General features: G+C 38.1%; 1 protein-coding gene across 1 annotated transcript in view; it reads left to right on the top strand.

The window, feature by feature from the left end:
* The window catches only part of LOC146323035 (coiled-coil domain-containing protein 148-like), a 40,467-nt gene that overhangs the window by 20,738 nt on the left and 3,769 nt on the right, over positions 1-15,960 (top strand). Inside the window, exons 10-12 of the mRNA XM_084725239.1 lie at positions 1,231-1,437; positions 12,177-12,317; positions 15,042-15,160. Of these exons, the coding sequence (XP_084581365.1) occupies positions 1,231-1,437; positions 12,177-12,317; positions 15,042-15,160 (467 nt within the window). The remainder of the gene's footprint in view (positions 1-1,230; positions 1,438-12,176; positions 12,318-15,041; positions 15,161-15,960) is intronic.

Genomic DNA, 15,960 nt, shown 5'->3' on the forward strand with positions numbered 1-15,960 from the left:
ACCACACACATCACACCACACTGGCATTACGGTTGTCCTCAAAGGGACAGTTGTAAATATAAGAGTATAGATGTATCACCTTATCATGTTACATAATTGTCTCTGCATTCGATTATTATTGGCTTCAGTAAAAGCCGGCATTTATGTGTACATCTGTTACAGTATACAGTTTTTTAAAACAAAAAGAATGGGTAGTTTCAAATCCAAACAGCATTTTTGCTCAAAAATGAAATGACAGCATTTTGCAAGACTGCTTCAACTGCTAACAACAACCACTTGGCTAGAGTGCAAATGGTAAAGACTGTATGACACTGAGACACTACCTAGCATATACTGACATCTAGCAGCTAGACGCCTTCATCTGTGATAACAAAATCAGGATGCATTCTAAGCATGCGTTTGATCGTCTTTGCACGCACTCGTCTTGAGTTCAACACATGTGTTCTAGAGGGAAATTCATTACATCTGGCACAAATGTCCGACTCAACAATGAACTGAGTAGATTTTGGTGGTCAAAGTTCATGCCATTCTCATGAACACAATATCTCAATGACATCGCGAGGGAATTTAATTACGTCTGGTGCAAACGTCCACTTGGATTCAAGGATAAACTTATTAAATTTTGGCGGTCTAAAGGTCAAGGTCACTGTATCCTCAAGTCTGCGCCATTCTTGTAAACGTGATATCTCAGTAAAGTTTAGAGGAAGTTTTGTTACATGTGGCACAAACTTCCACTTAGATGAAATGATTAGATTTTGATGGTCAAAGGTCTTTGTGTCCCTCCAAAAACTTGGCTATAACTCAAGCATTCAGACACCAATTCTAACAAAATTTCACACAAATGTATAACTATAATAGTTCATATTCAAAAGGTCAAAGGTCAACTTCACTGTGACATAATGTTCTAAAAACAGTTAGGGTTCAATCAGTCCTTTGTACTGCATTACAACAATAGTGTATAAGTAAAGACAGCATGTTTCTCTCTGGGATCATATATGTCAATATAGTGATAACTTCCATTGTACCAAAAAATACACTTAATGCCTTTTACTAGATGAGTCTGGAAAGACATGGATTTAAACTGCAATCTATCTAGTTGGAGTCTATTCTAGTTGTTAAATGTTTATAAGAATAACTAATACACTTGACCAATTAAGACATTTAACAATGCCTTTGTGTCATCCCATCCCATGTGCAAACAATACCCACCATGTATGTTTTTTTTTCCAGATGGAGCATGAACGCATGTGGGACTGGCAGCGCTTCACCCAGGCACAGGTGAGAGCGCTGACCCAGCAGTGGCAGCGGGACCACGAAGAGCTGCTGGCCAGATCCCTGGTCACCCTGCAGGAGGCTAGACATGCCCACCAGGAGGAGCTGGAGCTCCACAGAGGCCGCCAGCACCAGCAGGACATCTGCTCGCAACTCAGGGAAAAGGTTAGTGTCTGGTATACCTTCACACCAGAAGCTGTCCCGTTTCAGGAACATTTCTAACTTAATGAGACGGCACTTTTTATGTGAGCAGTTATGCTACAGTTCTGTGCCTCCAAGCCGTATTTAATCCCTGCAGAAAGTAGATCTATAACTTTAATATTATACTTGTTCATTGCTCTGAGGCTCTCTATGGTCTACTTCTCTATCATTGTGATTTGTAAGGCACAATCACTCACATCTGCTGGTGTGTGGAGTGAACCAAAGTGAGCTGGTATCCAGTATACACCTAAGCATGATCCTTTTTCCTGTGTCCTGCTCCCACGATCACATGTGTAGATGTGGTAGTTGCTGTGAGAGACGTGTGAGGCACCAAACCAGGCAGGCAGCGGTGTCTGACTGCCTCCTCGTTGTACAGTATATCTGCTGACGAGGCGGCATATTACGCCAGGCTGCCTGACAGCATCTCTCGCTTTAGCTGCCACTCGGGATGGGCTGTGAATGCAAACAAGCTAATAAGGATGGTCTCGCAAACATGATGTTGCTGTCTCGGAGGGGTCCTAGTTCACATTCACACAACAAACAAGTTACTCATGTGAACAAATCCATGTGTTGTTGATGCAGTGCTGTACAAATTGAATTTGCTTTGCCTGCCGGTTTCTAAAAAAATGGTGCTTATATCCTGTGGCTGATTGGATAATAAGACTGTCTGATGTGCTGAGGTAGGGCTGGTGTAAGCCACCACGACTGAGTCTAGTTTTGTCAAATTATAGGACATTACACCAAACAGGGGACAGCGCGTTTGTTTGTTTGTTTTTTTGGCACTGTTGCTTTGCACGAACAAGGTTTGCTACCTAGAGACCCATGCAGAATTTACAATACACTTTTGTTTGTTTTTAATAATATTCTGGAATTCTGGCCATATAGATCAACTGTTGGACAAACGTCTTAAATAACCATATCAAGATCATTTCTGCCCTTTCCTCATCCGTACACACAGGGATGTGATCATATATAACAAAACAAAATTCTAATTTAACATGTGAGAATTAAATCCATCAATGCCTCAATGCGTTCAGTACACTATTAGAAATAAAAGTGCTAATTAGAACCGTATGGGGTTCTTTGGTTTGTCCCCACAGGTGAACCCTTTTTGTTTCCTGAAAAAAACCTTTTATACAAAGGTTCCCTTTTGGAACCCTTTCAGAGAGTTCTACCTAGAACCCATAATAAAGGGTTGTACCTCAAACCATCAATAAAAGGTTACATCCAGAATCGCCTACGACAGGTTCTTCAGAGAACCCTTCTATGTTATAATGTTTTCTACCCAGACACCTGTCTGGATAATTTGTACGGCAGTATAATTAGCAGTTATTACTAATTGTTAGACAGTAGTATTTTGGTGGAATAAACCTTTAAAACTGTAAGTAGTAAGACAGAAAGTAGGATTTAGGTGGACTAGACTTTTAAAACTTTGATTTAAAAAGTTGTTTGACAGTATTTTGATGGAATAAGCCTTGAAACAATAGGTTCTTGGACAAAAAATAGTATTCGACCCTAAAAACATTAAAACTATAAGTAGTGAAACGGAAAGTAGTATTTGGGTGGATTAAACCTTTAAAGTGACAATTCGTTTGACAGTACTCTTTTGGTGGCTGAAATCTTTAAACCATAGGTACTTAGACAGACAGCCACTTCAACAAAAAGTAGTATTTGAGTGGAATAAGACTTTAAAACTGAAAATTGTGAGACAGTGGTATTTTGGTGGATTAAACCTTTACAGCTATAACAAAGTATTAAGATGTCATACTGTCTTATTTGCAGTCGTTAAAATCACTAGGTGGCACTGAAAAACTAGGGTTCTAGAAGTCCAGTGCTGAGACTGCTGTCCTGAAACTGCAGCTTCCTCCACTGCAGGAACAAAATATTGGCATTTGTCACGGTGAAAGTCTAATTTAATCTTTTTTGGCCGAGTCTTTGTGAGAAACTGCAGGAGCTTATGACTTCCAGAAGTTTAAGCAATCAGCAGTTTGCATATTATTTCATTTTGACTAACATAATACATGACAGGACTTGTACTGCAGTTCTCCTCCTAACTCCGTTTTATTATGCAGCTGCGTTTGATGCATAATAGTAATTGATGGCTTTGATTGGACTGTTTCCATGTTATCCTTCACTGTGCTCTGTCATTTAGTACTAAAGAAGCGAAGTGAAGGGCAATAATCACTTCACATTCGGTTCCGTCAGAGTGGAGCTATTTGAATACAGCTCCAGTGACTGTAGCACAATAAAAATACCACATGCTTCTAAAATGAGGGAACATGAGGGAATATGTCCTTCCAGACGGAAGTATGTTTCTGGAAGCTCATTTTTAGTGTTTTTTCTTTTTCTTTATTTTAAACAACAGGGTTTTTTGACTTGCAGTATAGGTAGACCTGCAGTATAACATAAACTACATGCCTCTAACTATAGCAAACACATTCCTGAGTCTTATTTTCACGGCTCTCTGAGGCAACAAGAAAAATAAAATCACACAATCATTTTTTATTCCCATGACTTTTCCACATCTACAGTTATTTCTGTTTGTTTATGCAGTGCATGTGCACATATTTGACTTTCTGTGGAGGCTCAGATGGACGCCTGTTTGCATCCAATCATTCTTTCCACTGCCTTTATCATCTCAGCACAGCAACACAGCGGCGAGACAAGATGGATTCTCCTGCCACTGCATCTGCTTCTTTAACGCTTTGTTTTCTGCAGCTGCTCCGTCTGACCCGAGCAACTCTCCTGACTCTGCTGTCAGCCATTTACTCCTCTTGAGATCAACTCTCTTTCTACACTTTTAATTTTATTCCTATTTTATTATGTGTGCTTTATAGTGCAATATAATTTAGTGGAGACGATGTATCTGGCCGACCACCTGTATCAAATCATCTATTTTAGGGAGGACTCACGGTAATCTATCATTTAAGGGCAGTCCATCCTCAGTTGTTTAATTTTGCTTTTTGGCATAGTGTATATGGGTACTTGTATCTGTCCAGCTGCCAGGGGATACGTGGAAAGGTCACGTAATTAACACATCTAAATTTAAGTAACGCATCTGAAGAACATAAAGTGCGATTTCATTAAGAAAATATATCCACATATCTGTGTTAAGGAAGAAAATAAACACCAAAAGGCCAAATAGAATTATACACTGGTTTGATCTGAACCAGTAAACTGCCCACTTGAGCCTGTTAACACATTAACTTAAACTTTCGCAATTGAGACTCTGTGAAAACTAGTTAGCAAGCGAGCAAAGAAGCTGAAATAGCTTAAAGTAATAAATAAGCAGTTAAAATAATTATACGGACAACAATTTATACAGTTAAAAGTCATGAATACACCATAAACTCCAGTAGTTAGCTAAAAGTAATGGATGAACACTTCAAATAATTAGCTTAAAGAAATGGATAAGCAGTTCAAATAATTCACTAGAAGTAAAGGATAGAGATAGTCAGGTAAAAGTAATGGAAAAGTGTTTCAAATAATTGCCAACAAGTAATCGAGAAACAGTTCAAATAATTATCTAGAAGTAACAGATAAACAGATTAAGATACATGACTGCTGTGATGGTACTTGTCATGCTCAGCTAGTTATACACTTGTTATATTGTCTAGGTGTGATTATGTAAATAAAAACCCAGCACATCTCATCTCTCTGCGCCTTCTTGGGTCCAAAGGAGAGATTATATTGGACGATTTTTGGTCAGTGCCGGTCTGGTTCTTAACCTCATTATAGGGAGCAGGGCTGGGTGCTGCCAGCTCTCGTCTGAGGGGCGTGTAGTGGGATGAAATCCAGGGTAATTGATTTCAGAGTTGCCGTGTACCCCTCTGTTTTGGAAAGGGCAAGGCTGTCACACAGACCACAGCTTCTTCTTGAGAACTACAGATTGGCCATGCAGAGATGACTGGCTGGATTCATGTGTCTGGACACAGATGACATTATTGATCATATAGAACTGGGTCACTTTCAGAAGGAGCTCCAGATATAAAACACTCTTAGAAATAAGGGTTCTTAAAGCCTCACAACGTTTAGGAAGATCTGGGGAGATTTCATAGATGCTTTCCCTCAACTCAAATGTGATGGCTGACATTCACCTGTTCTACTTGCAACCAAACCTAATTTAATTTTATATCCAAATATATTTTCATATTTACATCATTAATATGACAATTTTTATGGTTTAATGCTAAGTGTAAAGAACCAAATCAAATACAGGGGTTTTTGGGGGGTGGGGGCTTTTTGTGTTGTCATTATTTTAAGGGAAGAAAGCGAATGGCACGTCTCTTCTTTTGTTGATCCTTTGAGGTTTTTTTTTAATTATTTAATATTACTGAAAAATGTTGTACACTATCTGTATCCAATAAATAAATCATTACAAAAAAGAAATAGGCGTTCTTCCTGAGGGGTTGAGGTTCTACCCAGAACCATTTGCTTCAGAAGAACCCTGTTTTAAAGAAAAAATATGTCAAGGTTTCTTTGTAACACTAATGGTTGCATTAAGAAGCATTTTCATGAGAGAACCCTTTTTGGAAAAACAAAAAAAGAGCTCTTCAAGGTTGGTTGAAATCCATCTTTCATCAGGGTTCCTTGTACCATAAAAAAAATCTTGATAAAACCCATGGGAGATAAAAAGGTTCCCTGTAGATCATGCTTGTGGATTACAAAACAGTTCTTGGTAGAACCCCAATTATGTATTATGTTAGTCAAAATGAGCTCTTGTTACTACCCTTAGAAGGTGGAACTGTTCTAGACAGAGCTTCCCATAGGGGGTTCTGGGTGAGATGGTTCTTTTTATTATCCTTTACGCTGGATTCTTGGTGGAACTTTCTAAAGGGGTTCTAGGAACCTGTATAAAAGGTTCTACCAGGAAACAAAAAGGGTTCTCCACTCCCCCTCTAAGGGGACAAGCAGAAAAACCCTTTATGGTTCTAGTTAGCACCTTTATTTATGTCTGGTATGAGAAGTGCAGAAGGTGTGAATTGTGAAAGGTAAAATGAAATGGATGATTAAGATAACTAGTTAACATTTCATGCATGAGATTTGGCTCATTTCATTCCAATTTATCACTGAAAGACAGACTCTTCTTCTCAACTCATCAGCTGTTTGTTCTGCAGCGCTCTGGCTGCTGTAATTAGCTGGCATTGTTCTCGGTGTTACTGTTCATTCCAGCCTTTTATTCTGTCCTTGCTTTCGTTTTGCCTCCCACTTATATCTCACTCCCAGGCATCTTTGATGAGCGATTGTGCTTTCCACATGAGTAAATAAAGCCTGGAGGGAAGACAGATTGTTGCAACATGCTCAGGTGGGAAAGGGATGAGCAGGCCAACAGGACAAGCGACACAACAATTGTGAGAAGGGAGACTTTCATAAGACGGGAGGTTCTCTTTTATTGCAAAAGCTCCTTTTTCATTTCCTGCTCTCCGGAGTGCTTTGCAATATAAACAACGCTGTTACAGATTAATTCATGTCCTGATGATCTGGGTGCCCTTCCTGCAGTAATCAGTGTATTCTCTAGGCGCTGTGTGTTAGCAGATCCCCTGTCACTGAGTGTTAGTGAATAAAAAGTACAGCTCTTCATCCCTCTGGTGGCAAAATGGACACAGCAGAGTCTCGGTAGTTGAGACAGTGCGTGGGCCACACAGTCTTTCAGCTGACAACTCTCTGAGGAGCTAATTGCTCATATGTGTATAATTTTGCCACTGCAAAGTGGTGTACTTGTTATGGACCTTGGGAAAGTTCTTATTCTGCGAGCTGTGGAAATACAAAGGTAATTGCATTGGTTCATTTTTCTCATCTCCTCGTGGACATTAGTTCTTGTCCCTGAAAAGATTCAGTACATTTCATGTGTCATTAATGTCACTCAGTAGAGTGGTCCAACATGTACAGGTTTAGGGAGTAACGCATTACATGTAAAAACCACAGTTACAAAAAAAGACATAATCAGATTGCAGTCATATTTAATGAAAAGGGCATTACTAGCAGGATTACAATGTTAGAATATATTTTGTAATAAATAACAATATACTACCATGTGCAGTGTGCACATATTACAACACTTCACAAATCTCACAACACTCTGGTTTTAGTGAAACCAGCTAATCTGACAGTTGCCATTTCATTATCTCTTGAAAAAATTCTGTCGTTAGGTGAAAATTTCGCCATTATCGTGTCTCAACATCTAATTTAAAGAAACATTTACAGGTGAGACCAACCGCTAGCGGTAGCTGCACATATCAACTGCTAACATTAGCTGCACAGACCAACTGCTAATGTTAGCTACACACAAGATACGCTAACTTTAGCACACATACCAACCACTAGTGTTAGCTACACAAATCAACCACTAAGCCACCTGCAGTGTGCACACATTACAATACTAGGTGGAAATGATCTTGTCTCAACATCTAATTTAAATATTTACAGGCAAGACCAACCGCTATCGTTAGCTGCACAGGCCAACTGCTAACATTAGTTCCATGGATCGACTGCCTACTTTAGCTACACAGAAATCAAGCTAGCTAGCTAACCTGGTAATACTACTACTACTACTATTACTACTACTAAAAAATATTTTGGGACTGTAGATGATGATGCTGATGATCAGGATGGTGTAAGTGAGTAAGTTTCTGTCAGTTTACTTTAACATTTTAGTGAGACGTTTCAGTTGCTACTTAAGAATGTGCATTTAAATTTGCATAATTACTGCTAGTAATCAAAATGTGCATTCAGTCCTTACAAATGAAGCAAGAGCCAAACAAACAATTAATAAACCAATGACAAACATAAAACTTTATATTAGGCTCAATAGTGTCATTTGATACTGAGGTAATCCAAAAGTAACACAAAGAAATCAAGTTACAATACTCAATGTAATATTGTGATAGTTGGATTAGATTACTGACTACATTTATTAACAGGTAATTAGTAACTGTATCACCACCACTCCTCCATATGTTCAGGGTTGGAAGGGACACTTTAAAAATGTAACCCTCCCTGAACCCTGAACATATGGAGGAGCAGTGCTGTTCTTGAGTGAATGAATTCACCACTCATTCTCTCTAGTTTGCTGCTCTAATTCACAGCCGGTTGAAGCTTTGCTGTTTTGCATGAGTTCATGCATAATCTGTTTCACTAATCTGTTATTTATTGAAGGTTTGTCATTAAATGACCTGCAATAGAAAACTTGATGGCTGCTGCGACGCCCCCTGACAGAAGACATCACGATAACTGTACAGTTGTAGTAACAAAGGCTTTGAGCAGGCTGCAGTGTGCAGATAAAAAGGCTATCATTCTTTTGTTATTCTGACATCTCTGCAGTCATTTTTGTGCCGCCATGAAAAAGGATGGTGTCCCATTTCCCTTTGAATCCACAGAAAATGAGATTCCAGTGACAAATTACTGTAGACTGTACATAATGACCATTTTATTCTCTTTGTGCTCCTTAAAGGGCCTTTCATCTCTGCCTAAACAAGAAAGACATACAGAGATGCATTCAGCCACTGTGGCTCTGATGATGTCCAGAGTGGGTCTAAGCTATAAAGATGCATTTCAGATTGTTATGTGGCCTTAATCACTGCAACAGAACTCTGAACTTTATGAGACTGAAATAAAATAAAGCCAGTCTTATCTGTTGCATGTTGGTTTATATATCTCAAAAACATGCTTTACAGACTCATCATTTTGTTTGCATGCCCCATCTCTCAAGGTCCCAAGCATCAGACGTGCAGGTATCCTAACTGGGCCAGGTCAGAACTTGATGGATGGTTTAATTATGTGCGCTTGTTTTTCTGTATTTTTTTAATAAAAGAAAGGCTTCTTTAATTTCATCTTGAGGGGGAGAGAAGAAGAGAAAGATGGGGAATGATATGCAACAAAGGTGGGCTGTTGTAATTACTGGGGGTGTAACTAACGAATTACAACTACTCATGTTACTATAATTAAGTCATTTTTTCGCATTGCACTATGTTATCTGCTTCACAGACTTGGAGGATTGCTTTACATGTGTTCAGCTGTGCCTTCTTTTGTTATGTGCAAATTCAACTTTAGATTAATTGCGGTAATTCTGCACATTTAAATATACTTAATGCAAAACTGTCACTGTACTGTGATATTCTTCTTTTCTGTTTAAAGACAAAATAATGTGGACGTTTTCATCCAGTGAAGCATTGGACATGATATTGGTTTGGAGAGGTGATCGTAACGATGGAGCAGAACAGCGCAGGAATTGGAAGTAATTTAGACTGAAGATTTGGAGAAACAGGAACCCGTTTTAACTGAATTCCTGCTATTGGTAATGCATTAAACATCAATGGTTAAAAAGTTACTAATTTTCTTAAATCAAAGTCATTGCAGGAATGTAGTTGCTATGTAACTTTTGTAATACGCCAGCGCGTTATTTTAGTGGAAGTGAATAGTGACCAGTTTTCAAATGATAAAAAATAACTGAAAAAAGCAAACAAACACAACTGGTCACTATTCACTTAAACTGTTTGGAAGATTCTGCAACGTTGTTTTCCTGTTAAATGTCAGCAGTATTTTGTGGACTAAAAAGACTAAACCCAACCTTAAGTTGGCATGAGGGTTAGTAGAATTTTCATTTTTCATTTTTTCCCTTAAGGCCAAAAATAATGTTGCCCATGGTGCCCACCATTTTAGAAGGCATCTTTTAAATCTATGTTGGAACTTGAATGTGCTATTGAGGTTTTGCATATCTCTGGTGTTTTACTTTGGACATTCATTGGATTCAATTATTTTACCTTTCACAAGATTGTGTGAACACCAATGGGTGAACATTACGTATTAAAAACAGCAGGAGCTTCAAAACAGGACAGATGCACAGTGCAAGACCAGTGAAAAATAGTTTTTTTTTCACAACATGCAGTTGCATAAATATTGACACAATGCTGTCACCATCATTACTCACTGTCACTACTCAGGACTGCTCTTCTGATCACAAAAATTGCTTATTGAACCATGTTTCAGGAAAATGGAGCCCTACATGTCGGCACGAGAGAACACTTTGATTTCTGAAGAGGAGGCCTGTTGTATTTCCAGCTTCAACGCTGTCAAATGCAGCTGGATTAGAGACCGGATTGTTTTGAGTCCTCTCTCAAACACAGCTGCTGCTTCTTCTCCGGCAGACGTCAAGTATGATTGACTTGATGATACTGCTGGTGCTAATGTGTGTGAGACCATGTTAATTTGCAGTTCATTCCTTCAGGGATTCCTAAGCTCTCCGCTGATAGATCTGTGAATCTGTTTTCCCGGTCGGAATGCAACACTCTAATACCCGGCACACCACCGAGAGGCTGCTGCATAACGAACCTGTCACTCACTCCCCAGCAAATGTTGGACTCTCTGTGTGTGTGTGTGTGTGTGTGTGTGTGTGTGTGTGTGTGTGTGATAAGTATAGACTGTCTGTTTCCAGATATCAAGCTGGGTGATTGCTTCCTCTGCAAGCATATGAACACAATTTTAGAAGAGAAATATTTGTCAATTTTCTGTCAAGTCATTGTATCTCCATGCTTGGTGATTACCATATTTTCAGCCCAGCGTAAAAAGGGGTTTTACACACTCTTAGTTTCATAAAAAGCTCTTTAAACTCAATGAGAACATGACAAAAAATGAGAGAACATTGTCATTTCTCATCAAAAGCTGATATGTTGGATACATTTTTGCTTAATACATTTAAACTCAAAGTTAATGCTCAGGGGCCGTATTACAGAAACTTCCTATCCTAAGTCTTAAGATAGGAAGAGTCTAAGGTAGTTTTTTTTCCCAATTTGATAATACAGAACTGGATCTTAACTAACTTTAAGAGTCCTGTCTTATCTTAATTCATTCTATCTTATCTTAGGTAGGAGAATGTCAATACACTACAACATTGCTTGTCAACTTTTATGTCTGTTACCAAGCAACCGACAATACTTTTCTGATCTTGCCGTACAACTTTGTAACCATTGTTTGTTTGTTTGTTTTTTAAAGAGACAGTGAAGCATACAAAAAATTGTGTATAAACAATGGCCATTTAACTTAAAGACAGATGAGTAAGAAGTTTTGGTAACCTCTGTAGAGAAATTTGTGACAATCTTATCTGCTGAAAATTTCATCTAAAATGACATACACATCACCTGCATGTAATGATTCATGTGTCTTGTAATTCTAATTAATTCTTAATTATTTATTACACATTTCTTATCTTAGGTTAGGATAGGAGCATTAACATAGAAGCTGTCCATCTCTATGGCTTTTTTTCCTATATCAGGTCCTAACCCTAATTACCATGGTTACCAAGCTGTTAAGAATCTGCAAGTTGGGAAGTTTCTGTGATACGGCCTCAGAATGTTTCCAGTTTAAAAGTTGGGGGTAAGCAGGTGAACATGAATCAGTTTTTCTTGACTTTTTGGATTTGTGTATAATACCTGACCTGAGTTGCTATGCAGCACTGTCCTCACTAGAATAAGTTCAAACTGAAAGGTTTTCTTTATGATTCAATGATTTGATGGGTACTGAGGTGATCTAACACAAAGTGTGAAAGGCAGTTCTGACACCTCCTCTAAAGTTCATGCCACACTTTAGCGCCATGGCAGCGGGGCCCAGCTGGTCGTCTCCCTGCGAGTGATTCCTTCAAGACAACTGTTGATGGCCAATGACCTGCTTTTTTGTCTCTCCCCGGTGTCTATTTGCATGTGTGTTTGTAGCTGCGGCAGTGGCGGGCCCAGCAGGAGGAGGTGGCGAGGCTGGAGGCAGTTATAGCTGCCAGACAACAACAGGAGGAAGAGGCGAGGTTAAAGAGGCAGCAGGAGAAGGAGACGGCCATCAGATCACGGCAGAAAGAAAAAGTAAACACCAGCTCAACACACCCATCATCACAGTGACTGTGTCAGTTTCTTCCTGCAGCACTTGCTTAATATCGCCACTTATGCATATTAATGTGTGCGGGCTTTTACATGATTTATTTCTTTGGATATGAAAGTTTTTATGTGTTACCAGGGAGAAACAAGTGACACACAACATGTGAAAATATGTTTCAATCAAACCGAGTTGACAGAAAATAGATATGTCCATGAGTAGGTATATTAGTGTAATTATTCTCTCTAAGTGACAAATGGTATTTTTATCCTGTCTTAACAGCATCCATATCAAGTGTGTATAGCTTATTTGCATGAGTCTATTATGTTGAGGAAAAAAACAAGGTACATCACTATAAATTCATACACTTCTTTATCATGCAGCTGGCCCACTAACTTGGCCAATCACACAGGACTTCTCTCAGCAGGAATGATCTGCTGTATATCTTAAATGGACAACAGGTATAGATGGGTTAGCTTTAGATGGATGTCTACAGCGCTGAGAAAATTGCCTCAAAAGTGAAAAAAAAAGTAAGCAGGAGTTATATTGGCTCAGCTGGATCCCAAACAACGGGGCAAACAAATAGCAATGATTTCACAGAAAAGAAAAATACTTCTCAAGAGCACCAAATAATATGGGGCACGTCAGCTCATGCTAAAGCTTCTTGATGTGTGTATGGATGAGTGTATGAAAGACGTTTCTCAGAGAAAATTATATGGCTCAATGCCTACAGAAAAAGCACTGAATTGGGGTGGGTATTTTATAAAATCATTGGAAATATTATGTAGTTGTCTCAAACTTGTGGATACTTTTGTAGTGAACTTTTTTGAAGTGAACATTTGAATTATTGTATAGAGGTGTGGGCCAACACCTGTAAAAGTACAATACAACCATTATGCATGACACAAAAAAGAGCCATAAGGATGGTAAACAATGTTGGACATTGGAAACACACTAAAAATCACACAAATTGAAATTTAGGAATCTGGTGCAATTTAAGAAGAAATAATAAGTAAGTAAGTAAAAATATAAGACATTTTAGAAAGACTTTATTTATGCGAGGTATGGAAATGAGGCAAGGGAGTGTAAAGCAGGTCAGTGGTGATGTTGCTGTTATTGATTTTCTTTTCTCTGTCACATTTTTGATTATGGAGTGCTGTTGATTAGGTATGAAGAGGACGAACGCAGTGGTTTAGTTGTGGGGATGGACGCTGGGGAGGAGAGTGGGTTTATGTGATCGATTGATTATTGATGGATTAGGATAGAATAGGAGGAGAACTAGACAAGCATGTTTCTTCTTACTGCTCTGTTTTTAGACATGAAATGTTTGTTTATATTGCTCATTGAAAGTCCGTTGAATATTTATGTGTTTTTCATATATTTTTTTAATGTTCCATATGCAGTGAAGGAGGATTGACATACAGAGAAAAAAAGAAGGTTCAGATCTGAGTCTTGATTTTAGATCTTTCTTATTAGATTAAACAAAAACAATAGTTTCAAATAATAAAACCAGGTAGTTTGTGCATTTTCCTTAACTGATAGTTGAAAATGCCAACAACTGGTTAATCATTAATAATTAAGAAGATACAAAACTCATTTTCATTTTTCCTTTCTTTATTCAACACATGGCTCCACCAGAATAAACAGTGTTTTATCAGATATTGTTAAATGATTAATTTATAAATTACATTTTGCATCATAGCTGATAAGATGAGAAATACTTAATTAAGTATATAAAATATATTGCTAATGGATGTAACAACAAAATAGTGTACTAATGTAAGTGGAATGTAATCACGTATCAACTATGATACAAAACATACATTTTATGTTACACATAATAATAACATGTCAAATTGTAGCATTACTAATACTTGGTAAACATTATTTCAAATAATGTGTTTGCTAATAGTACATTAACTATTCATTATTTGTAATTAAAAGTAGAGTCAGTAGGGTTTGTCCAAGCTGTTCGCAAACACACCAGACAGATAGTTGGTTGTTGAGTCTCATTCCCAGGAAATAAAAGAGATATTTTTATTTTGAGTCCTGAGTACAGCAAAAATAATGAGAAAATAAGGAAATACAGGCAGAGGGCTGCAGGGTGTCTGCAGATACAGACACCACCGTACACTTCTAGTGGGTTATAAGTGATGGTTGAAAGGGATTATGTTTATATGAGTCTATACTTTTTTTTTTTGAGAAAAATGTTGCATGTTTTACCTTTAACTATCGATGTTAAGTGTTACCTGTTTACCATCTGTGGCTGCACTGTTTGAAGGATTTTATTGTGAGCCTACATTGTTACAGTTATCTGAGTATTCACATCATTCAATTCAGTTATTGTCCTCACAGGTACAACAACACCAGTGTGTGTGTGTGTGTTTGCATGTGTGTGTCTGACTGTTTAATTAACTCTCTCCTCAGGGGTATGCTAGAAGAGCATGGTCAACCTGAGACACTCTCTGATTAATGAGAGCATTTAGGCTGCATTGGATTCCATATAATTTAGCACAATAGTCTGTCAGACATTGAAATATCATCCCATTCTCTCTATTTACACTTATCTGATTCCTGCTCCGTCACAATCAATAGGACATGACGATCCGGAGAGTTCTGTGGGAGTCAAATTAGCGGGGCGGCTGTTCTCGTGGCTGTTGTTAACTTTTTGTCATTATTGTTTGTAAAATGTTGGGTTTTTTTGTCCCCCTCAGGTCAGGGAGTTCTATGCGAAGCAGAAGAAGAGGATGGAGGTGATGGAGCAGAGGGATCGAGAGAGACTTGCTAATCTGAGGGGCATCATGGAAGAACAGACAAGGCGCGATAAAGAGAGGTGAGTGTTGCACCATGGGACCTTGAGTCAAAAAAAGAGCTGCCAAAAGAGAATCCAGAACCCTAAAAATACATTATTCCTGTTACCAAACATGGCATTACATGTGTTTACCTTTTTGTTTATGGGCTTACAACTGCTAACAATCACAGATATTCTACAAATACATATTTATGTTTTCTAACTGTGTGTTTTGTTCACTTTACTCTTGTGATGTAACTAACATATGGTGCATATGTTGTTGCACAGCAATATTTAACTTAAAATTTTATTTTCACAAACATTTTACTTATAATTACTTATAATTGTAGTTGGCCATGTGGTGATTTTGATAAAATTTCAATTATTCTTCAGGCTTGGTTGGGAAATTTTTGTGGTTAGTCAGTTTATATTGTCACTAACTTTGTCTTCATGTGTTGAGAAATTATGGCCACCATTGTCATTGTTTTTCTATCATTTGTAGTGTTACCTATATTTTGTTGGTTTTTTTTAATGGATAACTTTTTATTGGATAAGTAAAATGTTATAGTGTCCCATAGATAGAAGTGATAGGTTGACGGGGGGTAGAAGGCAGTGGATGAAGGTAGAGATGAAGATATGGATGTTAAAGGACGTGACTTTAAATATATATGTGGATGAAAGTAGAGGTGAGGCTGGCGTGCAAACTGGGAGGAGGTGGACAAGGAAGTAAAGGAGCTCCATACAGATTACAAGCTTAGGATTTCTACTCAGTAAAATTTAAAAATGCTGTAATAACTGGGATGTGTGTTTAACTTTTGCCCATTGCACAAAAAAACAGTGTA

Source organism: Lutjanus erythropterus, chromosome 8 (genome assembly GCF_056507025.1).
Source record: "Lutjanus erythropterus isolate fLutEry1 chromosome 8, fLutEry1.hap2, whole genome shotgun sequence".
Classification (NCBI taxonomy): domain Eukaryota; kingdom Metazoa; phylum Chordata; class Actinopteri; order Lutjaniformes; family Lutjanidae; genus Lutjanus; species Lutjanus erythropterus.